Source organism: Macrotis lagotis, chromosome X (genome assembly GCF_037893015.1).
Source record: "Macrotis lagotis isolate mMagLag1 chromosome X, bilby.v1.9.chrom.fasta, whole genome shotgun sequence".
Taxonomy (NCBI): Eukaryota; Metazoa; Chordata; class Mammalia; order Peramelemorphia; family Peramelidae; genus Macrotis; species Macrotis lagotis.
The window spans coordinates 505,394,618-505,418,728 of record NC_133666.1 but is presented as its reverse complement, the minus strand read 5'-3'; the positions used below and the strand labels follow the sequence as shown (position 1 = coordinate 505,418,728).

Below are 24,111 nucleotides of genomic sequence, written 5' to 3'. Positions count from 1 at the left end.
AATGGCATAGACACACACAAAAAAAATAAAAACTGATATATTTCTCTCCAAATGTAAAAATTCTCCCTTTGGCCACTCTTCTCTAACCAATATATACATGTTTACATATTGGGAGAGTAGGGTAGTTAAATTTCTCACTCTGATGTCTCATGTGGTACTTTTTTGATTCTCAGGATGGAATAGGTGACAAAGTTGGCTACCCCAAGAGGAAGGACTAAAAAAACTTTGTCAGGGAGATTCAGGGATGAGGAAAAAAGGAAGAAGAGAGTTGGAGCAACTAGAAGAGAGGCTAGTAAAGGAAAGAAACTTCAACAAGAAAGAGCATTTATTGTCTAATGAACCTTCTTTAGCCTCTTACTATCTTGCAACCTTTAAATTAATGCCTTTATAATTCATCTTGAGAATAGGAATTGGAGATCATCCTATGATAGATGTAACCAAATTTGTTTTATTAACAGCTAGTAATTATCTTTCTTAAAACTTAGAAACAGAGAGCTGCCAAGTGGTTCTTGATTCCATGACCATTCATTATATTGTTTTCACATTCATCATAACCTTTTGTAGTCTGCAGTCTAGGTATTTCCAAAAATATCCTACTTTGTTTACTTCTATTTACTTTTTTTGTATACTTCAGAAGAGGTAAGCAAAAGGGCAGATGATTTTTCATACCTGTTTTTATAATCCCAAAGCTTAGCACAGTGCCATGCACATAGTAAGCACTTAAAAATGCTACTTAACTTTATTTCTAGCTTTACCTGTCTATCTAGGGGTCAGGATTATGAGTTCAGGCTCCTGAAGCAGCATGTGCTCCATCTGATCCTATTTGAGTTTTAATTGGCAATTTTTCTGAAAAGCAGATGTGCAACTGGGGACATGTGTTTTCAATTATAGCCTCATTACTGCTTTCCCATTCACCAGCAAAATAAAGCAATTAAGAATATTTTGTTCATATGAATATTAGGAGGGAGCAGCAAGGAGATGATGATGGCCTGTTTTCTTTTCCTCATCTGCCCACTCTAATGACATTTTCTTTTTCTTGTACTCTGGTTGTTTAACTGCTGCATTTGAACTTTTATTAATGTAAGGCAGATCAATTTCTTTCCATATGGTACAGTAGAGAATTATTTAATACAATGCCTCTTACTATAAAGGCATGCTTGAAGGTACAAAATGGTTTTCAGTTATGATCAATCCAACCTATCAGCCTAGTTCTCTCAAAAAAAGATGCTAACTAGAACCACCCTAACAGCTTGCCCTCAGTGTGGGTAATGGGGTGAAACTGTAATAGTGATTGTCAACTTGATTTAATTCAATTAAATCCCAATATAAGTTGGTGTTTGTAGGGATGTTATTTTTCCATTTTCCCAATGAAATGTTTTGTATGAATTTTTAAAACATTCTGATGAAAGCCAAGTTCATAGTCTCACTGGCTATGGCACTGAGAAGAGTCTCTGAAGGAGAGCTAATACAATTCACCCATACCTAAAAAATTCCTCTAACATACCCAACAGATGAACATCACTCCTTTGTTTGAATACCTCTAATGATGAGGATTCCAAAGCAACTCATTTTCCTTTTGGATAATTTTATTAGAGAGTATTTTCTTATATCAAAGTCAAACTGTTCTCTTGAAATAAATACTTTTTGCAGTTTTTTTGAGATGCTTTTTTAATGATTCAGTCTCAAAGTATAGAGAATTATGTAGGGAATGAAAAATGGAAGCTGGGTAAAGACTGTCAAGATTTTAGGAGACACCCAGTTTTCTAAAGCTAAGGCCCAATTAGCAAGCTGTGCCCAGAAAATGGCCTAACAACAATCCTTTCTGCTCTGCTCTCTGGATGATCTCACCCCCTAGCAATCACAGTTATTGTATTGCTTTGACCAGTACCAGGTGTTCTCTGAAGTCTAACAAGCACTGGACAAGCTCAGACACACGTCCTGCCATGAATCAAACTTGTATCATATAGTTGCTGTTGGCCCTCAATGTTAGAGCTCACTGGGCAGCATTGGTACCACTATTGAGATGTCCCCACACTACCTGGTCCCCCCACGATGGGCAGGGCTCCATCTCGTGTCTAGATCCTTCCTTGCTTGCAAGGCTTTACATAAAATAGCCCTTGCTTTTTTCTCACTTTGAAATTAAATTTCTGTTTGATTCCTACTTCTCCTGTCTCTAGTCTACTCTGTTCAGCTCTGACAACCCACAGGGTAGAGACTGGTACAGTCTAGCTGACAACATATAAAGCAGTTAGACTTTTCCCTGATTGTGACATTCTAATTTCCCATCAAGCCTTAAATTCCATCCATCTCCCTTCCATTCATCATCTCTGCTCATCGATATTTGCCTTATCTCTATTATTAATTAGGCCTCAAAATAATTTAGGGGTACATAAAAAATATGTGGTTGGGGGCAGAGAGAATATTGCTTCTTTCTATGGCCTGGAAATCCTCATCTAATCTATTATATTGGGAAATTAAAACAAATAAAAAGTCTACTTTACAGTCCTTGTTTTTATTTAACTTGAAAAAGTTATACTTCTGAAAGTGGGGCCTGTAATCACATGTTAAATTTTATTTAAACATGGGCTACTTTATATAAAGCCTTAAAACACTGTTGTACCAACTTTGTACAGACCTCCTGTTAATGAGGGGAAACCAAATGTAAAGCACAAATTATATGTACCTTAAAGCTTAATGTTTTACTTCTTTCCATTTAAAACCACACTAAGTAGTGAGTTTTGGTGTAAAAATTGCCAACCAATAAGTCTTTAAAATGTGGACTATATACTCAGCACAATGTAGAAGAGTTAAATGTGCTAGTGTTCTATTCATGACAAGAATGTTTTTTGTGCTAAACCTCCTCTGAACTATGCTGAACAAACTTCTGTCTCCTATTGTACAAGAAGATTTTGATTTTGAAAACAAAAAAAATGTTGGGGAAGTCTCAACTCATTGTTTTTCTGGCAGCTCAGTATTTCCTCCTACTTGAAAACAGCTTAACTATCTATCCTTGGAGCAATAATTGAAGGTAATCCCATTTTTGATGGTTCCAAACACAGAGTTCTTCGAATTCTCCCTTCCTAGCTCTCGACTGAAGATTGTGTCTTGATCACTTTCAAATTCAGACTCTGACACCATCAGACTGGAGTTCTGTTCTAGGCTCCGGTGTTTAATTCCTGATAATGAATGAACAAAAGAATGAGGACAGAAATTCTGTATTTTACTCTAGTTCTCTATTTTTCATTTGAAATAAAAGAAACTTTCAGTACACTCTTCAGGTCAAAAAGTAATACTATAAAACAATTACTATGTATACTAATATGGTATAATCAGTATATATTAATGTATAATTCATATATAACTTTGATCATGATATTCTCTTGCTCAAAAATCTTTACAGACTCTCTTATTAAATACTTTAATACATGAGCCACTAAGTCTGGCATTTAAAATCCTACATAATTTCTCTATTTTTCTAGACTATTATTTCCCTTCCATACACTCTAATATTCAACTACATTGGCTAACAAGCTTTACCCCAAAGTCAGTATTTCTTCTTTTGTCTCTAAAGCTTCTCACAGCCTGACACCTAAATCTTCTCACAGTCTATTTTCTAGATATTATATGTTATTTCCCTTGGATGGGATTCCATCTCTTGCCTCTCTCCACTTTAGTGCAGGTAGGCTATGCTCGGTCTGGAATGTACTCCCTCCTCTCTGCTTCTTAGACTATGGCTTTCTTCAGCTCAGGTGATGCCTCCTACCAAAAACTTTCTTGATCAGATACCATTTACTCTTCAATTGTTAATGTGCTCTCTCTTCTAAAAATTAACTTGTATTTACTTATCGAAATATACATGTCCCTCAGTAGAATATAATTTCCTTAAGGGCAAGGACAATTGTAATCCTAGTGCTTAGCAAATTTGCTCTGAGTTGGTCTATATTTAATAAACATCAAACCAGTTTTTTCAAGACAGGTATGGTATGATTTTAAATAAAAGTAAGCTGTCCAGGTTTAAATGCACTGTGTACAAACCAGTCTTGGAAAACCCCTGACTCTGAATTTATATGAATAATAACTACTGAAAATGAGTGATTTTTTTTTTAGGTTTTTGCAAGGCAAATGGGGTTAAGTGGCTTACCCAAGGCCACACAGCTAGGGAATTATTAAGTGTCTGAGGCCAGATTTGAACTCAGGTACTCCTGACTCCAGTCAGTGCTCTATCCACTGTGCCACCTAGCCACCCCAATGAGTGTGATTTTTGAAGTATATTTGTTCATTCTAAGACATTCATATGATTCATAGGATTTTAGGAATTGGAAGGGATCTTACAGTTCAAGTAGTACTCTCTCATTTTACAGAACAGGAAATTGAAGTCCATGAAATACCCCAAAGTGATATAATAAATACTAGAATCAAGATTTGAACCCAGTTCTTCTGACTTCAAGTCTAGCATTTACTCTAGCATATGACAGGCATGGAAGACATGAAGGAAAAGACATATGGAATAGACTGGAGTGCACCAGAATATTACCTTTCCTTGCACTCATCTGTTGAGTACCAAAATCCAGAGGAAAAAAATTGAGTTTTTTGAGCTGTATCTTCTTCTGTGCTTAAGTGTTCACTGGAAATGGGTTTCTGTTTAATCTTTTGTTTGTTTTTATACAGTATTTTGAGATATATCATACAATGAAGACCCCCCCAAAAAAAATTTTAGTGTTTTTCCTCAAATATTCTCATAGTTCTTCACCAACCCTTAATTAAATTTTATAAGCTATTACTTTCCTTTACCCCACTATCCCTGAATAATGTCAACTATTATTCTCTCCAGATGCCCACAGGGGCATAATCCTAACAGTGTTACACAATGAGCCATTGACAGATCTGACATCAACCAAGTCTCCTGACAGTGATCTGTTGCCCTCAAACTCACCCTTGATAACTCTGGGAAAATGTCTGAATTAAATCATGTTGATAGTATGAAATCATCTTGTTAAATGTCTTACCAAATTTAGGTCTTAGCTCCAATCTTTCTTGATCATCAATATTATCCAGGATGGTGTATTTTGTTTTTTTCCTTATTTTAGTTCTTTTCTGTCTGAAAGAAAAAAAATAAACACCAATCAAATTCTCAGAAAGATAAACTCAAAAGGTTAAGGATACTGAAAAACATGTGGCTAGACCTAAAGGAGATGTCTTACCTAAAAAATGTAACTCTCATTTTTTTAATATCATCTTGTATTTATCTATGTAATGAGCCTCTGGGCAGGCCTCAAGGGAAGTACAGGATTCCAGAGACTTGACCAGAGGCACTAGGACATGCTAGGTAACTCCCTAAATGACTCTCCTTATTTTTGACTTAAGGGATCAAGAAACCTACAAAGTGAAAAAAGAGGAGCTGCCACCACAAGGAATGTTTAGGGACCCCTAATGGTAGGGCAGTGAGGCAGAGGATGCACGGCCTAAGCAAGGCTGGGACTTGCTGCTAGAATGTAGGCTGGAGAAAACTCTGTATATTTCCCTTCCACTTTCTCTTTCTCTCCATATGCTCTCTTTAAACCTGTTTCCCTCACAGCTTGGTGGGGATCATCCCTAGTGTAGATGTTTCTGAAACAATGAAGATGTGATAAAAGCTGTTGAACTAATAAGTAGTTAATCTGTGTGTATGTTGTTGCATGTATGCTTCCTTTTTGGGGGTGGGAGAGAGGAGAGGTGATCTGGGATGTTTTCTGCCAGAGCAAGATTTCTCCCTGGAGGCTCAAAGTCTAAAGAGCAGAAGAAAAAGAAGTTCATACAACAGTCTTTCTTGGCAGCAAGTATTTGCTCTCTTCCCACCACATTAACATCTATCTCTCATATCATTTTTAGAAATTGCATGCAGACAATATACATATTATATCTATCTTTTTTACATATGTAACCTATGTCAAATTCCTTGCCTTCTCAATGAGGGGAGAAAGGAAATAGAACTCAGAAAATATCCTGATTTGCCCCACCATGCAATTTCAGTAGTGAAAATGAATGGAAGCCACATTTCAGGGGTTTAATGAAGGAATAGTGAAGAATATTGAATGTGGCTCAAGTACTTGTACTTGAAAAATCTGGTCACAGAGAGGAGAAAATTAAATGCTAGATTACAGTGGGGTATCTAAATCAAATGAGTAGATTTTCAGCATAGGAAAGACTATTTTTTTTTGGTAAAAGTTAGTACTAATAGAAAGAGAAAGTTGGGGGGAAAAGATATAATTAAAAGGTTTTGTAGAGAAATGATAGCATCAAAGTTAAAGTGATAGGAAGTTAAGATTTTGTAAAACTTCCTTTCAAAGAATTCCCTGGATGACTTTCTTCCTCCAAATAAAGTAAAATAGACTAATCATATATATGTAAGACGTACAGAGATTGAGTGATTGACTGATTGATTTATATTTGTACTTTGTTCTCGAAGAAGACCATGACATCAAGAAGGTCATTTAAATTTAAGGGAGGAGATTCTGTGCAGTCACCAGTGTCATGTTCTCCTCCAAAGCCCTCTGAGTCCAGTGGCCAGATTTGGATCAGCATAACTGGAGCTGATGCAATGGGAAACCATGGCCCTTTTAAGCTAGGTCTTTCCCAGGTCTCAGTTTGCATGAGGCAGCAACAGAGATTAAGGCCAGATAAGAGAGAGATGAGAAAAGACGCCAAGAATGAACACTTAAAAAAAAAATTAAACTGGGAAGGTAAAACCTTCAGAATCTCAAAGTGATTAAAGCAAACAAGAAGAAAAGCAAAATAAGCCTCTTTTGCATAGTCCAAAAAAAATCAATCTGGGAGGAGACCCCCCCCCTCAGGGTTTCTGATCAAAGCAATAACAGTTCTGGAGAAGGAAGTTTGGAATCAATCAATAAGTAAGCATTTTTAAAGTGTCTACTCTGTGCTAAGTGGTAAGAATGCAAAGAAAGCAAAAAAGTTTCTACTCCAAAGAAGCTTACCTTCTTATAAGGGAGACAACCTATATATTTGTAGGTGCATCTAATATATAAATCAATTACTGTATGATCTTAAAGAATAAGGTAACAGAGAAATATGTGAAGGGTTGAGGATAAATCAAGAAAGACCACCTGCTGAATGAAATAAGGTGATGCTTGAGCTTAATCTTAAAGAAAACCAGAAATTCCAAGAAGTAGAGGTGAAGAGTGAGGACTTGCCAGCCTAGGGGACAAGAGTTGGAACACTGTGTATGAAGAACAGCAAGTAGACTGGTATAGCTGGATCATTAAGTGTGGAGAGGAATAATGTGTATTAAAGTGGAAATGCAGTAATGGGTGACTTACCCATCGACTGTGCTGCACCTAGAAGTGAATCTTACTGGTGATGGAAACAATTTTTGTAGAAAACTGTTACAAGAAAAACTCTTAAAAATATAAAGACTCATATAGAGTTAAAATACAGGCAAAATTTGTTATTCCCTCAGCTAAATTTTAAAAGAAAGGTTGCAATTTTGATTTTGTAAAAAAGCAACAGTAAAAAAATATTAATTAAAAGAAACAAGGAAACCGTATTTTGCTAAAAGGTGCCAGAGACAATTTCAATTCTTATCATATGGTAGCTAATGCCACAACATTTTAAAGGGAAAAACTAAGTGAGTTACAGGGAGAACCAGTAAAACTGTAATAGTGGAAGACCATAATACACCTTTTTGAAAGTTAGAAAAATCTAGTTTAAAAAAGTAAGCAAGAAATTAAGTATTAAATAGAATTTTAGAAGAGAAAATGATAGGCCTCTGGTGGTTGCTGAATGAGAATAGAAAGAAGTCTACTTTTCTTGTCAGTGCATGACTTTTGGCCATTCATTAAGAGCACAAAAATTCAATAAGAAAACTAGTAATATATGATACATCTTTTACAGATCACAATGAAATAAAGATTATATTCACTGAAAAAAAGGAATGAAAATCAACAGGCTAAATCTTAAATAATTGGTGGCTCAAAAATTAAATCATAGAAATGACAAATAATTTCATTAAAGGTAACTATGACAAGACAACATAGCAAAATTTTGTGGATGTAGCCAAGGCAGTCCTTAGAACTGAGAAGATTTAAAATTAATCTTGTATCATTTTCTTACTGATTTTCCTTATAATTGATATTGGCCTGTCAAGATTATTTTCCTCTCAACTTAGTTCAGAATTCAGTGTGCTCTAATAGAAATTCATTTCTCTTGCTAATCACTGTTATATTCCTGCCTCAAGGAATTCTGCTAATCCTAGGAACAGCAGCTTCCCACAAAGGAGTCTGAACTAAGAGCATTAAACCACCAAGCTATCCTTCAAGGATGTCTGGTTTGCTGTCCAATTAGTACGGGCCTTTATCTCTGGACTCAAACAATGAACTAGTCCCTCGTTACCAATTTCCAATCAATCATATTGTTCCCCATGCCTCAGTTACATAACCAATAATATTGCCTGCAACATCATGTCAACTACTCTGTTATATTCTTCTGTATTCTCCAATACTTACAAAAGGGGAACTATTCTTTTGCTTAGGGTCTTTGGCTGGAAACTGAGGCAGTCATTGATCCATCTAATATTCAGTTTACTTGCCCTGATAATAAAATATCTTGCCCGAAGAAGCCTGCCTCAGTTTACCCTTTTAAATTTCATTCACAACAGAAGAAAATATGTTTCTAAACACTTTAATCAATAAAAGAGAAAGAATAAATCAACAAATTGGCCACTGAACCAAAAACAAACAAATCTTGAAAACCAAAAAAAACCCCAAATTAAACACTAAAATATTGAAATCAACTTAAATCTTGAAATCAATCTTAAAACAACTGAACACAAAAAAATAATAAAATAGATGCTATTCTTTCAAGTAATAAAAGATAAACCAATAGATAATTTGATTCAAAGAAAGAAAAGAAAAACAAATTAACAGTATCAAAAATTGAAAAGGAAAATTTATAATGAAGAATAAAGGATGTCATTAAAAGTTTTTGCCCAATTAAATGCCAATAAATCCATCAATAAATGAAATGGATGGATATTTACAAAAATATAAACTATTAAGATGAATAGAACAAGGAAAAAAATCAAATCACACAATCTTAGAATAAACTGCACAAACCATAATGAACTCCCCCCCAAAAAAAACCCCAACAAAACCCAGGACCCAATGCATTCATGAGGAAATTCTATCAAGCATTCAAAGAACAATTAATTGTATTGCACAAAATATTTGCAAAAATAGCATAAAGGACTCTACCAAAATTCTTGAAACAAAAATCCTAATGAAGGTCAAATTATTTCAAAAGGGGCTAATGCAACATTTCTCAAAGATTTTGGAATATGATCAGGATGGATTTCTATCAAGAATTCAGGACTGATTGGTTAGTATTAATAAACTATAAACAAAAATTATGTGGTTATATTAAGAAATGAAGTAAAAGCTTTTGACAAAATACGACACCGTTTTCTGTTAAAGCATCAACACACACAGTCTAGGAAACTTAGGAATAAATGAACCTTCCTTAGTAAGTTAATTACTTTCCAGTAAGATAAGGGGTAAAGCAAGATTATTCATTGTCACCACTATTAATTTAACATAATCCTAGATTTAAATACTATCTAAAATGACAAAACATGAAAAATCAACACAAAGGAACTAAATGACTGCTTTTTGAAGATATGATAATATATTCAGAGAATCCTAGAAGTCAACTAAAAATTTAATTGAAACAATGACAAGCAAAATTGCAAGATACAAAATTCGTTTTCATTGTTTTGTCAGACTCTTCATGACCTCATTTTTTTTTTTTTAGGTTTTTGCAAGGCAAATGGGGTTAAGTGGCTTGCACAAGGTCACACAGCTAGGATATTAAGTGTCTGAGGCCGGATTTGAACTCAGGTACTCCTGACTCCAGGGCTGGTGTTCTATCCATTGTGCCACCTAGCTGCCCCCATGACCCCATTTCTTGACAAAGATGTTGGGGTAGTTTGCCATTTCCTTCTTCAGTTCATTTTATAGAGGAGGAAACTGAAGCAAACAGGGTTAAATGATTTGGTAAGAATCATATGACTAATGAATATCTGAAGTCAAATTTGAACTCAGATCTTCCTGACTTCAAGCCTAGTACTCTATCCATTGTGCCACTTAACTGCCCTAGAGAAAATAATGTGTTATAAAGATACTTGAAGATAGTTTCCATTTCCTTCTATTTGTTTTCTTTCTTTTTTTTTTGTTTTTTTTGGAGGGGTCCTTAAATACCCTAGGGATAATTTTGCCTAGCTGAATCTCTTTCTAAAGTTTCTTTAAAATGGATTTACCCTCCACTACTCAGCTGTTTTCTGAAATAATATTGCTCAAACTTTTCATCATTCTTTGAAAGATTCTACAAATTATATTCTACACCAACATTACTTCTAATTGCCATCTCTCTGCCTAATAAGTTAGTTGCTGAATCCTACATACTTTGCCTTTCTTAATAGAGTGCCCAAGAGTTCATTAGTTTTTTTTGGATGTCATATTATACTGTTGACACATAATAAAATTATTTTTTAAACACACAATAAAACTATGCTTCTAGTCACCTAACAGCCTCATGAAAAGAAAATAACACTGTCCAGCCACACTTCTCCCATCATAATACTTGTGAAATACATTTACTAAGAAGATCAGACTTCCCAACTATTGCTAATTTTAATAGATTCAGTTTAACATTTTCATATACCAAGATCTTTTTGGAACCTAGATTTGGATCTAGAATGTTAACTATTTTTATAGTTATATATTCACACTCAAATTTTATAAGCATGCCATCTATGCTTTTTTCTTAAGTCACTATAAAAATTTCATTTTTGCCTCTCAGAATCTATCTCTTTCAAGTCTTAACTCAGACTCTTTTAGACTTTCAAAACTCTGTTTCTTTACACCTTCTCCCTAATCTATTCAGTCAAAAATAATCTTTCATTCCTCAAATATTCCTGGAACACCTTAACTAAATCTCTCCTTTGACTCTGTCACATTCTTCCTTAAATATATTACACTTATTTTTATACAGGTTGCATCCCTTCCACCCCAAGTTAGAACATAAGCACCTAGAGAGCAGGACTTTGGGCACCCAATGCCTTGTACCAAGTGAGGTGCCTAAATAAATTCTTATTAAATTCAGTTTGAATTAAATAGCCTTTTATCCATCCATCCATTCATTCAACTACTATTCCATCCATCTATTCATTCATCTATTGTGACTATGCCAGACATTGATATACAATAGAGCACACACACACACACACACACACACACACACACACACACACACACACACTGTGTATTCAAACATATTCTATTCTATTTGATACCTGCTTCATTTCCCCTACTAGATTATAAGCAACTTGATGGGAAGGACTCCAGGTTTTTCACTTTTCAACTCCAGACCTTAACCATAATAGACACCTAATAGATGCTCATTGAAGTAATAAATGAATAGTAAGGAATTGGAAAGACAGTTCTAGGAAAGGAAATACTGTTAATCAATAGGCTTAACTGGCCCCAGTCATTCTTTTCATAAACATACACAACCAACTAAACTGCCCCGTGACTCTTCCCATGTTTTGGGAATTATTTTTCAAACACACAATAAAACTATGCTAAACAAAATCTATGCTAAACAGGAACAAAGAACACTTGCATATCATGCTGCTTCCTACAGTAAAAACAAAACACTAACTTCATTTTCTCATCAACTTGTATAACATAGACCCGTAGCATTTTCAGAACAATCCAGATCATGTCAACCATCTCAAAAGGTGTTTGTTGGGATCCAGTTCAGAGAACACTTGACCTGTGGCTGAGTGACTGTTCTGATCTTCTTGTACCAGCTCTTCCTCTCAGAAAGTGTGAGAGCCTAATCATATTCTAGGTCAAAATTATTTAGTGGTATGATACAGACTGGCACTATATTCGTCGTGCTGCCACCTTTATAGAAGCATAACTTAAAAAAAAATTTTTCTTAAAGGTAAAGCCCTTCATTGCGGCCACATGTGTCCAGCACAAACACTTCTGCTATCTTATGTAGAGAAATGCCCACACTGTCTATTCTCAGGGGCATTCATAGTCATCCTGTGATGGTTTAGTCTCCTCACAATAGGCCTGACAAAGAATTCTGAAATTAGCTTGCTGCCATGGCAACCCTGGGAGCTTCCCAGGGGGCTGATTCCAGAGGACAAGTCACAAGGTAAAACATTAGGCATAATTTTTCCTTGCCTAATTGATTTCTCTTAAAACTTTACCTTTATTCAAAGGAGTGAAGGTAAATCCTATTTTTATCAGATACAATAAAAATAATCAAAATCTTTCAAGTATAATGCTACCCTGAAGTTAGCAAAGCCCTAAAGGATACCAAGAAGAAATGAGAGAATTGGAGAGCAAAAAAATAAATAAAGGAAAACATAATTTGATCTAGAACAAAGGTTCTTATCCCCTTTTTTTGTGTCATGGATCCATTTGGCAGTCTGGTGAAGCCCATAGATCTCTTAGAATATTGTGTTAAATACACAAAGGAAACCAATTATATTGAAATAGTTATCAAAATTGTTTTAAATTATAATTTCATGAACCCCAGGTTTAAAACTCCTGATCTAGAGTAATTTAGTCTCTTCTAAGATGTGAGACCTTCATAAGAACAGTTTTACTGGGAGGGAAGGGAGGGGGTTAATTTGTTAATATATCTCAACAAGTAATTTATGAAGTATTTTACCATGTCTCCTTTGTCAAGCAGTTTAGCAGTTTACGTGTCCCAAGCAGAAGAACCTAGGGCTGTTATCTATCATTCAATATGTCTTTTATTTTAAAAAGTGTGCAACAAGGTACCTTTTGCAGCAGCAGATGCAGAGCCAAGTGAAACCCACCATTACCACAATCAGAATAAAGGCCAGCAGGGTCACATAGAAAATACTCCATTCTGGAAAACAAGAAAACCAAAATGTTTTTGCACTTTACAGAACTATTCAATTTCACACCAAATAAGTATTTCTAAGGCTCTACAGGCAGATTCATGGTGCTGATTCCACCTGCCTAACACAGGACCATCAACTAGGTGAGACACAGTCTGAGGAGAACTGAAGATTACATAATTAATACGGAAGCTACATTTTCCATATGCTAAGAATTCTTGTGCCAAGCAGAAGAGGACTCCAAAAATTACTATATATATATATATATATATATATTTATATATATATATATATATATATATATATATATATATATATATATATATACATACCATTAAGAAATTCAAGTTACCTTATCCAGATACTTTATGAAGTCAAAAGAAATTATCGAGTCCTAAACAAATTGCTGGGTCCCGCTGAAATGAACATGTGGCCATCATGTGTCTGTGACATGGGGCATTCAACACTGACCACAATCTGCCCAATTCACATTCCTTCCACATCTGTGTATAAAGTCAGCTCAAGGCATGAAGAAACTAAATAAGAAAACAAAAAAAGGCCCAAGGCACAACCTGTCTGCACCACACAGGAGATGAATTCAGCTCTCCTTTCTCTCCACAGTCTCAATATGTACAAGAGGATTATTATACAGGAATGTAATTTGAGAATTAAAAATGCTCATTTCTTTCCTTTATCATATCCATACTGCTCATAAATGTTTAACAATATCTCCAAAAATGCAAGTCACACTTTGAAGTTTAATCTACTTTATCAATAACATTTTATGCATCATTTTCTTTCATATGTATCAGGGCTGCCCAAAATGCAGCCCAAAGGCCAATTTTATGTGGCCTGCCTGAGGGTTTACTAAATGCTTTAGTAAAAAAAAAAAAAGCTGAGCTACCACAGAACTCTCACTAAAATGACAAATCAAAATATTGTGTCTGTTGTTTTATAAAAACTTTTAAAAGTAAGGTTGGACAGCCCTGATGTAGACACTCAATAAGCAATAATTCAGCTTCTGATTTGTATCTTGCTAATTACTAAGGTGCTTGTGTTCTTGAAAGTTAATCAATCAGATCTGTGGGTTAGTTTGAGTTGGCTCCAACACTATGCCCATCTGTTTATTTGATCCCCAAATTTACTTTCCTGGTATAGATTTGCCCAATTACTTTAAGATCATTCCATCTCTGGATCATCTGCTGGTGCCAACTTCACACCATGGGTTTAAAGGTGTGGACCGACCTCTTTGCTTATTCTTATCCCAACATGAAATCTAACTGAGATTAGTCTATCAGATACACGTTGGGTCAATCTAAACTAGGGCCATGGATCTCTTCTGAAGTCACCTATTTAACTGAGTCACCCATAAGACCAAAGGGAGTTATTGAATTGGAAATAACAGAAATCTGTGATGGAATATATTCTGTCAAAGTAAATAACTGACCATCAGAAAATATGAGGGAAATGGGGTGGCTAGGTGGCGTAGTGGATAAAGCACCGGCCTTGGAGTCAGGAGTACCTGGGTTCAAATCCGGTCTCAGACAATTAATAATTACCTAGCTGTGTGGCCCTGGGCAAGCCACTTAACCCCATTTGCCTTGCAAAAACCTAAAAAAATATATGAGGGAAATGAGGTAGTACAGTGGATAGAACAACTGAGTCTGGAGTCAGGAAGATGAATTCAAATTTGGCCTCATACATTTACTAGCTGTGTGACCCTGAGCAAATCACTTAAATGAGTTAATTACCTGTTTCCTCATCTGTAAAATAAATTAGAGAAGGAAATGGCAAACCACCCCAATATCTTTGCCAAGAAAACCCCAAATGGGGTCATGAATGATCAGACATGACTGGGACTACTAACAATAACAAAGTAGATTGAGGGAGAAGGAAGAGACTCAACATTTCACAAAAGCACAAAATCCTAGTGTTGGAAGGGACTCTAGCAGAGGCTTTAATCCAACCTATTACCCACCACAATCCATCCACACTAGCTACCAAACACAAAACACAAAAAACTCTCCTATACACACATGCAAAGGCCATGGGGAAGGAGAATGTGGTACAGATAGACAAGGCAGGAGACAAGACTATGTCTATTTTGTATATGAAGAAGGTGACGCTTAGAGAGATGAAGAGATATGTCTCAGGTCATATAGATAATGGCAGAACAAAAGACTAGGACAGGCTCTCTGCTAGAATCAGTGATCTCTTTAACTCTCTCAGGGTCTCACTTAGGTTAAGAGTACTGCAGATGCTAAAGCCTTGTGGCTACCAGACATCCAGACATATGATCAACTAAAGGAATGTGACTATCCTTCCTTACTCCCCTTGCTCCAGATCCTTCAAGGTTACAGAGTGGGAGATAATAGACTTAAATTACTGGGTTCCAAAAAAAATCCCAAAGCAGAATTAGCTTGGGGAAGGTGGAGTGGAAAGAGATTATTGATAGCCTTGAGCATTTGGGTTTTTTCCATTTAGGTGTAAATTCTATTTGAGGTTCCAATGCTACAAACCCTGGGGAACAAGAGCCAATTCAGAAATTGTGCCAAGACATCAGTCAGCAATGGTAAGATGTACACCAGCTCTATGTGTCACAGCCAAAGCAAGGCCCAGAAAAGTACTTTTCAAACTGCTGTGGGTTATTAGAAAATTCTAACTGACTGGATTCACAGGGCGATTTTCTCAATTTACTACAGACTGGGAAAAGAGTCCATTTGCAAATCCAGAAGACTACTTCCCAGCAGGAACCCAGAACTAACCAGTTTTTTTTTTGCTTTTTGTTTTTACAAGGCAATGGGGTTAAGTGACTTGCCCAAGGCCACATAGCTAGGTAATTATTGTCTGAAGTTAGATTTGAACTCAGGATCTCCTGACTCCAAGGCCAGTGCTCTATCCACTACACCACCTAACTATTCCCAACCCAAAACTATCTTTACAAAGCTACTCCAGGGGTGGCTAAGTGGCACAGTGGATAAAGCACTGGCCCTGGAGTCAGAAGTACCTGGGTTCAAATCCGGTCTCAGACACTTAATAATTACCTAGCTGTATGTCCTTGGGCAAGCCACTTAACCCCATTTGCCTTGCAAAAACCAAATAAATAAACAAATGAATGAATGAATGAATGGATGGATGGATGGATGGATGGATGATGGATGTATGAATACAAAGCTACTCCATCTGAACTTACCACAGTTGCTTTCTCCATCAGTGAGGTAGCGTTGGATCAAGTTTTCCATCCACAACTGGTAGCAGATGCAGCGTTTGGTAATGGGATCACAGTGACCATGGCCAGAACATTTCAAATGGCACACTAGGAACAGAATGGGAGAGGTAACAGTTACACAGGAGAGACAGATCTTGAGTTTCTCAAGGGCAAAAGGCCTCATATTTATTTATTGCATCTATTATAGTGACCCTTAATGATTCGATATTCTTCTGGTACACATCCTATGAGGCTAGAAGTGTGCCCTCAACTCTCAATTATCCTGAACAACCATTTAACAAATATCTATTAAGAACCTACTATACTAACAGAATGCCTTCTGTGGAGGATAGGAAGAGGGAAGCAAGAATGGGGGGGTGGAATTTTAAAACTCAAAATAAATAAAATCTTTCTTTTAAAAAAAAAGAACCTACTATATACTGCTGATGATGATATAAAACCAAAAAAAGAACAGCCCCTGCCTTCATGGCAGAGAAAGGTTGCTGGATATTGCCACTTAAAAGTTCACATGTGCATTTACATGTTAGAATAAAATTAAATTGTATAATTAGTGTTGTATTATCAAAACTGTACTATATCCTTTATTGCTCTCCCAGTACCAAGTGCTACCTTCACATATGTATTATATTCAAAGGACAAGGCATTCCTATGAATGTTATCCTAGGGGTTAGCTAGGAAATCCATTAATACAAATACTAAAAAAAATACAGGCTGGCATAAGAAATTACATGAGAATTTTGTGAGTTTTGTGAAAGCCATATACAAAACATGAAAGCCAGTCAACATAGAGAAAGCCTGGGGGGCGGCTAGGTGGCGTAGTGGATAAAGCACAGGCCTTGGAGTCAGGAGTACCTGGGTTTAAATCCGGTCTCAGACACTTAATAATTACCTAGCTATGTGGACCTAGGCAAGCCACTTAACCCTATTTGCCTTGGAAAAACCTAAAAATAGGAAGCTTGGAAACTCAGAAATGCATAAATGATATGTTGTTTGTCCTTCTTGAAGAAGAGCATGACATCCATGGAACATTATTGTTCTATTAGAAACCAGGAGGGACGGGATTTCAGGGAAGCCTGGAGATATTTGCATGAACTGATGCTGAGTGAGATGAGCAAAACCAGAAAAATACTGTATAGCCTAACAGCAACATGGGAGTGATGTTCAACCTTGAAGGACTCGCTCATTCCATCAATGCAACAATCGGGAACAATTTTGGGCTGTCTGCAAAGGAGAGTGCCATCTGTATCCAGATAAGGAGCTGTGGAGTTTGAACAAAGTTCAAGGACTATTCCCTTTAATTTAGAAAAAAACAGATATCTTATTGTCTGATCTTGTTACCCCTTAGACTTCTCGTCTCTTCTTTAAGGATATGATTTCTCTCTCATCACACCCAATTTGGATCAAGGTACAACATGGAAACAAAGTAAAGACTGACAGATTGCTTTCTGTGGCGGGGGGAGTAAGATTGGGGAGAAAATTGTAAAACTCAAATAATATCTTTAATAAAAATAAATTTAAAAAAAAGAAGATCATGACATCAAGAAGGTGATGGCATGATGTGCTCATGACTTGGATTTGATTGAGGCATTCAGTCACTAGCCTCACTTTCTCCTCTAGAGTCATCTGGATCCAGTGGTCAGATATGGATCCAGACATTTGGAGATGGCCCTGAATGCAAGGCAATCAAAATTAAGTACTTTCCCAGGCTCACACAGCTAGTTAAGAATCAATTATCTGAGGATGAATTTGAATTCAGGTCCTCCTGATTCAAGGGTCTGTGTTCTATCAACTGTATCACCTAGCTGCCCCTATGTATAATACTGTATAATATCAAAATATTTTAACTTTTAATACTATAGTAATTTAGACTTCTTCTCTTATATAATTTTAACACCAGATACCAGAAGTAATTGCAACCCGATCCCTGTAATGTAGAAGGGATAAATACCAGTAGAAGGTAAGTTCCCTGGAGGCAGGGATGGTTTCATTTTTGTTGTTATTTCCTCCAAATATATAGCACAGGGTCTGCAAACAAAATAAATGTTTTGTTTGCTAAATTGAGTGAAACTAAATCTGTCAATTTTTTTGCCAAGAAAGGCAAAGTGGTGGTATGAGGGTGGTACCTATGATTTTTAAAAACTGAACACTTCTAAACCAAATAAGAACTTTTGTGAACTATAATTTTGTTTCTTTGAACTTAATTTTAATTCTTGAAGGTTTATTAATTTTTACCTGCCACTATGCCAACAAGTCATAGATGAAACTAATCATAACTTCCTGCAAAGGTAGCTTTAAAAACTGATACATCATAAATATGTCATCCCGGCCTTCCTCAACTATACAGGTCTTGTCTCAATGTGTTATGGTGCTTAGGAAATCTGCCAGAGAATTTGATGCAAAATCAGTGCTTAACAACTTAAGATGGGGCACTATAAATGTTTACTTACACTAATCCTCTTCCTGTGAAAATAAAGAGTATCTGTGGTTGGAAAGTCTGACACAACAAGGAGAAATAAAAATGTTTATATCAGAGACCTACCTTCTGTATCAATGCGCAGGACTTTAAAAAGTAAGAAGTCTGCCTTTTCCTTTAAGAGCTGAGTATGCAAAGTCCGGGCTACATCAATAGCCTGGCTGATTCTGAGAGGCTGACCACTCTGCACATAGAATATGATTGCAGTGCTGCAGTGGAGACAAGGAGGATATCCTCAACAAACCAGACTTAGATAGATTTTGAAAGCTGGAGTTTTAAAACTATATTGTTTTACAGACTGTATCCCCTCCTAGGTAGTACCATATGTTTTTACATGAACAAAGCAACTGATCATTTGGCATTTTATTCATGCCACACATTTTTATTTAAAAAGTTACTATATGGAAAGGTAATTACACTAATACATTGTTGGTAGAACTGTGAATTAATAATCATTTTGAAAAGAAGTTTAGAATTATGCAAATATATCCTTAAACTCAGAGATTTTAACTTATAACTACATTTATATTTGTCACAAGCACACATATACTGTGTGTGTGTGTGTATGTGTGTGTGTGTGTGTGTGTGTGTGCGCATAAATCATGTAAAAAAAAAGAAAGGCTCCATATAGTTCAAGAAATGTAAACAAAGTAGATGCCCACTGATTGGGGAATTGTTAAACAAACTGTGGTACATGAATGTAATGGAATATTACTATGTATAAGAAACAATGTTTTAAAGAAAACAGAGAATCATGGAAAGATTTACATGAAATGTTGAAAAGTGAAGCGAGCAGAGACTAGAAAACAATATGTACAATGACTATAACATGATAATGGGAGGAACAACAACCACAAAAACAATCCAAAATGAATGTTGAAAAATTACAAAAGAACAATCAACCCTCAAAAAGATGTGGAAAAAGATATGATAAAACACTACCCCTTGAAAAGGACTAGAGATGGGAAGATGAATGGGAGAGTTTATGGATGTGAAACATTGCATATATTGTCAGATTTTTTGCATTGCATTTCTCAGTTTTGCTAAATATTTTTTCTCTTCCTCTTGATTTATTCGCTAAATAAATTCTTTGTTATAAAGGAGGCCTCACGGGGGGGGGTGGAGAAAAAGAAGAATGTGAGAAATGCAGATGATGTAAAAGCAAAAGATAACAATAAAAATTTATTTTAAAATATAAATGATGCAAAAAATTGGAATTCTTTGGTTCCAGAATACAAATATTTTATATATGAATATGTTTTATGAGTGTCCCCCGACACTTTGTCTGGGAGATCATTTATCTCACAATCTCAACTATCTAGAATGCTGTCCAAAAATAGAAAGAAAATTTTAAAGGTTTCTGAGCAATCAAAACAGATGTGAAAAAGTCAATATGCTTGTAACAGGATCCTTGGTGTTATAACACTTTTTTATTCATCAAAGAGCCTTTTGGAACTAGTTATTCTTTTTAAAAATACCATTCCAACATGTTTAGTCATCATTTATTTATTTCTTATTTATTTATTTATTGACCTATGAGATGAAGCAAATCAGAATGGAAGAGAGAATTTGGTAGAAATAGCAAGTCAAAAAAGAATAACAACAAGCAGGAGATAGAAAAATTAAATATAGTATAGCACTTCTGCACAGAACTGAGTGCAAGGGAAAAAAGAGGATAAACTCCAAGGGCATCTCTATATAAGATCACGATGCAATCACTGATGTTCATTCCAAAGGCATTGAATTATCCAGAGAAAGTAATTTGGCTCCAATGTTCTGTGTTTAAGAAGTGTGTGTCCCTTCCCTCTCAGACTGATCAATATGATCAGAAAGGATAATGATCATTGTTGGAAGGGTTGTGGGAAATCTGGGACACTATTACATTGGGAGCTGTGAACTCATCCAGCCTTTCTGGAGAGAAATTTGCAACTATGCCGGAAGGGCCACAAAAATGTGCATACCCTTTGATCCAGCAATACCACTACTGGGTCTATTCCCTGAAGAGATGATGAAAAAAAATATTCATAGCAGTTCTGTTTGTGATGGCAAAGAATCAGAAATCAAGTAAATGTCCTTCAGTTGGGGAATGGCTTAGCAAACTGTGATAAATGTATGTTATGGAACACTATTGTTCTATTAGAAACCAGGAGGGATGGGAATTCAGGGAAGCCTGGAGGGATCTGCATGAACTGGTGCTGAATGAGATGAGCAGAACCAGAAAAACACTGTACACCCTAACAGCAACATGGGGGCAATGATCAACCTTGATGGACTCGCTCATTCCATCAGTGCAACAATCAGGGACAATTTGGGGCTGTCTACAACAGAGAATAGCATCTGTATACAGAAAAACAACTGTGGAATTTGAACAAAGACCAAGGACTATTAACCTTAATTTAGGAAAAAAGAAACTAATATCTTATTGTCTGATCTTGCTATCTCTTATACTTTATGTTTCTTCCTTAAGGATATAATTTCTCTCTCATCACATTCAATTTGGATCAATGTATACCATGGAAACAATGTAAAGACTGGCAAATTGCCTTCTGTGGGGGGTGGGGGAAGGAAGAAAGATTAGGGGAAAAATTGTAAAACTCAAAATAAATAAAATCTTTAAGAGAAAAAAAAAAGAAGTGTGTACCCATTGACATAGATATGGATCACTGCTAGGCTCACCTCCAAGAACTCAAAGAGGGAAAAGTCCTTTAGGTACGAAAGCTTGTCGCAGCTTTTTGTGGTGGCAAAAACACAACAAAACAAAACCCTGGAAACTAAGGGGATGTCTATCAATTAAGGAATAGCTGAATAAGTTGTGACATATGAATGTGATAGAATACTATTGTGCTATAAGAAATGATTAAATGATTTCAAAAAGACATGGAAAATTTGTATGAATTTATGCAGACTGAAAATTACAATGAAAAGATTATTCATGAGCTGACAACAGAAATAATCTGTGTAATAAAAAATTGTATATCTAAAAGATCTATCTATATCTATATAGAGCCTAGAATGGAATCAAAAAAGCCCTCCATGCTTGCCATCCACATGAAGTCGCCAAAAATATGTTGACAAGGAAGTATCAAATGTGTCACTACAAAATTCATATTTGTTTGTAGCAATGGATGAATTTATGATAGCCATTAAGTGTCCAGATATTAAAGGAGTTATCTTTAATGGGTCTAAAGTTAGTGATCCATGTTTAAAGGAATTTCTTAAAATTTATTTATTTTAAGGCAATGGGGGGTTAAGTGACTTGCCCAAGGCCACACAGCTAGGCAATTACTATATATCAGAGGCCAAATTTGAACTCAAATACTCCTGACTCCAGGACTGGTGCTCTATCCACTGCACCACCTAGCCACCCCGAAAGCATTTTAAATAGATGTTGATTGCCAAATATTCATAATCTTTAAGTTACATGAACCAAAAAGATTTCAAAATGCAGAAAGGTGCTTTCAAACAAATGAGAAAAAGCTTTTAAAATCATGCATTAACAGGGAAAAGTTCGTATTATTCTTGTTCTTTGGCTGCTTTTAGAGAATTGTACCCGAGATGCTTTTAATGATCCTAAAGAAGATGAACTTACTTCTTAATGCTTTTGTCAACCACAAATGGCAGATATTTTAGCCACCTTTGCAACAGTCTATAGGAGATTAAATATAAAATAATAGCAGGAGAATAACTTGATCCTGGGATCATTTCTATTAAAGCCCCATAAAAAAAAAGATGAGATATATAAGAAATATATAAGAAAAATGAGATGATAATAAAATTCAAATTTGTATATCATTTTGAGTCATTTATCCTACAACTGGAGTTAGAAGGAAGATTAGCTTATCTAAAATTCATTTCAAAGACAGGGTTTGAAGCCTGAATAAGGTGACTTAAAATTTTCCCCAAAGGGGGCAGAAGGGGGCGGCTAGGTGGTGCAGTGGATAAAGCACTGGCCTTGGAGTCAGGAGTACCTGGGTTCAAATCCGATCTCAGACACTTAATAATTACCTAGCTGTGTGGCCTTGGGCAAGCCACTTAACCCCATTTGCTTTGAAAAAAAAAACACCTAAAAAAAATTTTCCCCAAAGAACCTGTCCCTCCTATCAGTTTTGTTTATCATAGCAGGATCCAAACTTCAGAATTCTCTTCACTTTTTTCTCTCCTCTTCATGGCATGCATCTTATCGGGTGCCAAATTCTGTCATCTCTCTCTGTGTTGCTTTCATATCTATTTCCTTATAGCTAATCAATCACATTGCCACAATCCTGGCTCAAGCCTCCAGCATTATTCACCTACATGATTATGATAACTTCATACCTGGGCCCTATTTCTCTAGTCAATCCCTCCCTCATATAGCTAATCTTCCTAATCTAGCCTTATTTTACACTATTTTCCTTCATTGATTCCACATTCCAAACAAAATGGACTACTAAACATTTCCCAGATTCCAAGCTATTCTCACTAGATTCTGTGTATTCATTCAAGTTGTGTCCTATACCTACCACATTCTTCCTATTGAAATGTTCCTCTTCTTTTCAAGGCCAAGCTTCTCCACTTATTTCCATGTGATGCCCTCTGTCCTGCTTGTTTGTCTATATGCCTTTTTGCTCCTCCATTGAATTTAAATAGAGAGTGGAGATTAATCCATTTTAAAATTTTTGTATTCTCAACAGTTAGCACTTTGGATAGAACTTTGGATTTGGCACCAGAGGATCTAAATTCATGTGACTCCAGACACGACCCTTCACTTCCCTGCAGCTCAGTGTCCCCATCTTTAAAATGAAAGGGTAGGACTAGATGACCAGATGATACAAAAAAAAGGTTAAGAACCTTGCCCTAAGGCAATCCCCATGAAGCTTCTTGCTGGGGCACCATGTGGGCAGCACAGGAAGTTGCCTGGGCTCTCTGCATAGGTGCTTACTTCAGGAATGCCATTCATACCTGATATCAGTATGAGCCTGGATCTTCTGTATCTTAATATCTGAGTCTGATACACTCAGCAGCACAGCCAGCTGCCTCAGAAGTGTATCCTTCTGCAGTTCTGTTAGTTGTCCAACTTCCACCTGCAAAATCAGCTCAACTAGGCCAGTCTTTTTTGGATCTGGAAAAAAGAGAAGGTAAAGAATTTTCATTTGGAAAATATGTAGCTATATCTAGAACAGTATGGATATTTTGAGTATAGCAGAGGTTTAGAATCTGTTACATAATTTCCATGTTTTTGGAGTGAGAGACTCAAAGAAACAGGACCATCACCCTCTCTTCTTTAATCATTCCTCTTACTCCTGCAATTTTAACCATTAAAAGTACTGTTTATGAGTCCTTTCTCCTCTGGTTCTATTCCCCAACATTGTACATAAATGCACCTGAATCCATCCCCCAAAGCCCATTAGATTTTTTGCCTTATGACCTCTGACTCAGCCATAGTACCTCTACTTTTCCAGAAGGTAGAGAAACAGTGATTTGATTCTCCTAACAACT

General features: G+C 36.0%; 1 protein-coding gene across 6 annotated transcripts in view; it reads right to left on the bottom strand.

The window, feature by feature from the left end:
* Positions 1-2,493: 2,493 nt before the first annotated feature.
* Positions 2,494-24,111, bottom strand: part of KIAA0319 (KIAA0319 ortholog) — a 132,324-nt gene continuing 110,706 nt past the window's right edge. For 5 of the 6 annotated variants that reach the window (XM_074205889.1, XM_074205890.1, XM_074205891.1 and 2 more), the window contains 6 exons: positions 23,575-23,734; positions 18,703-18,845; positions 16,128-16,250; positions 12,852-12,942; positions 5,007-5,098; positions 2,494-3,176 (listed from right to left, as the gene is read on the bottom strand). In XM_074205889.1, coding sequence (XP_074061990.1) covers positions 3,001-3,176; positions 5,007-5,098; positions 12,852-12,942; positions 16,128-16,250; positions 18,703-18,845; positions 23,575-23,734 — 785 coding nt within the window. In that variant the 3' untranslated portion in view covers positions 2,494-3,000. Of the gene's footprint in view, positions 3,177-5,006; positions 5,099-12,851; positions 12,943-16,127; positions 16,251-18,702; positions 18,846-23,141; positions 23,406-23,574; positions 23,735-24,111 lie in introns of those variants that run through there. The other variant, XM_074205892.1, reaches the window with a different exon arrangement.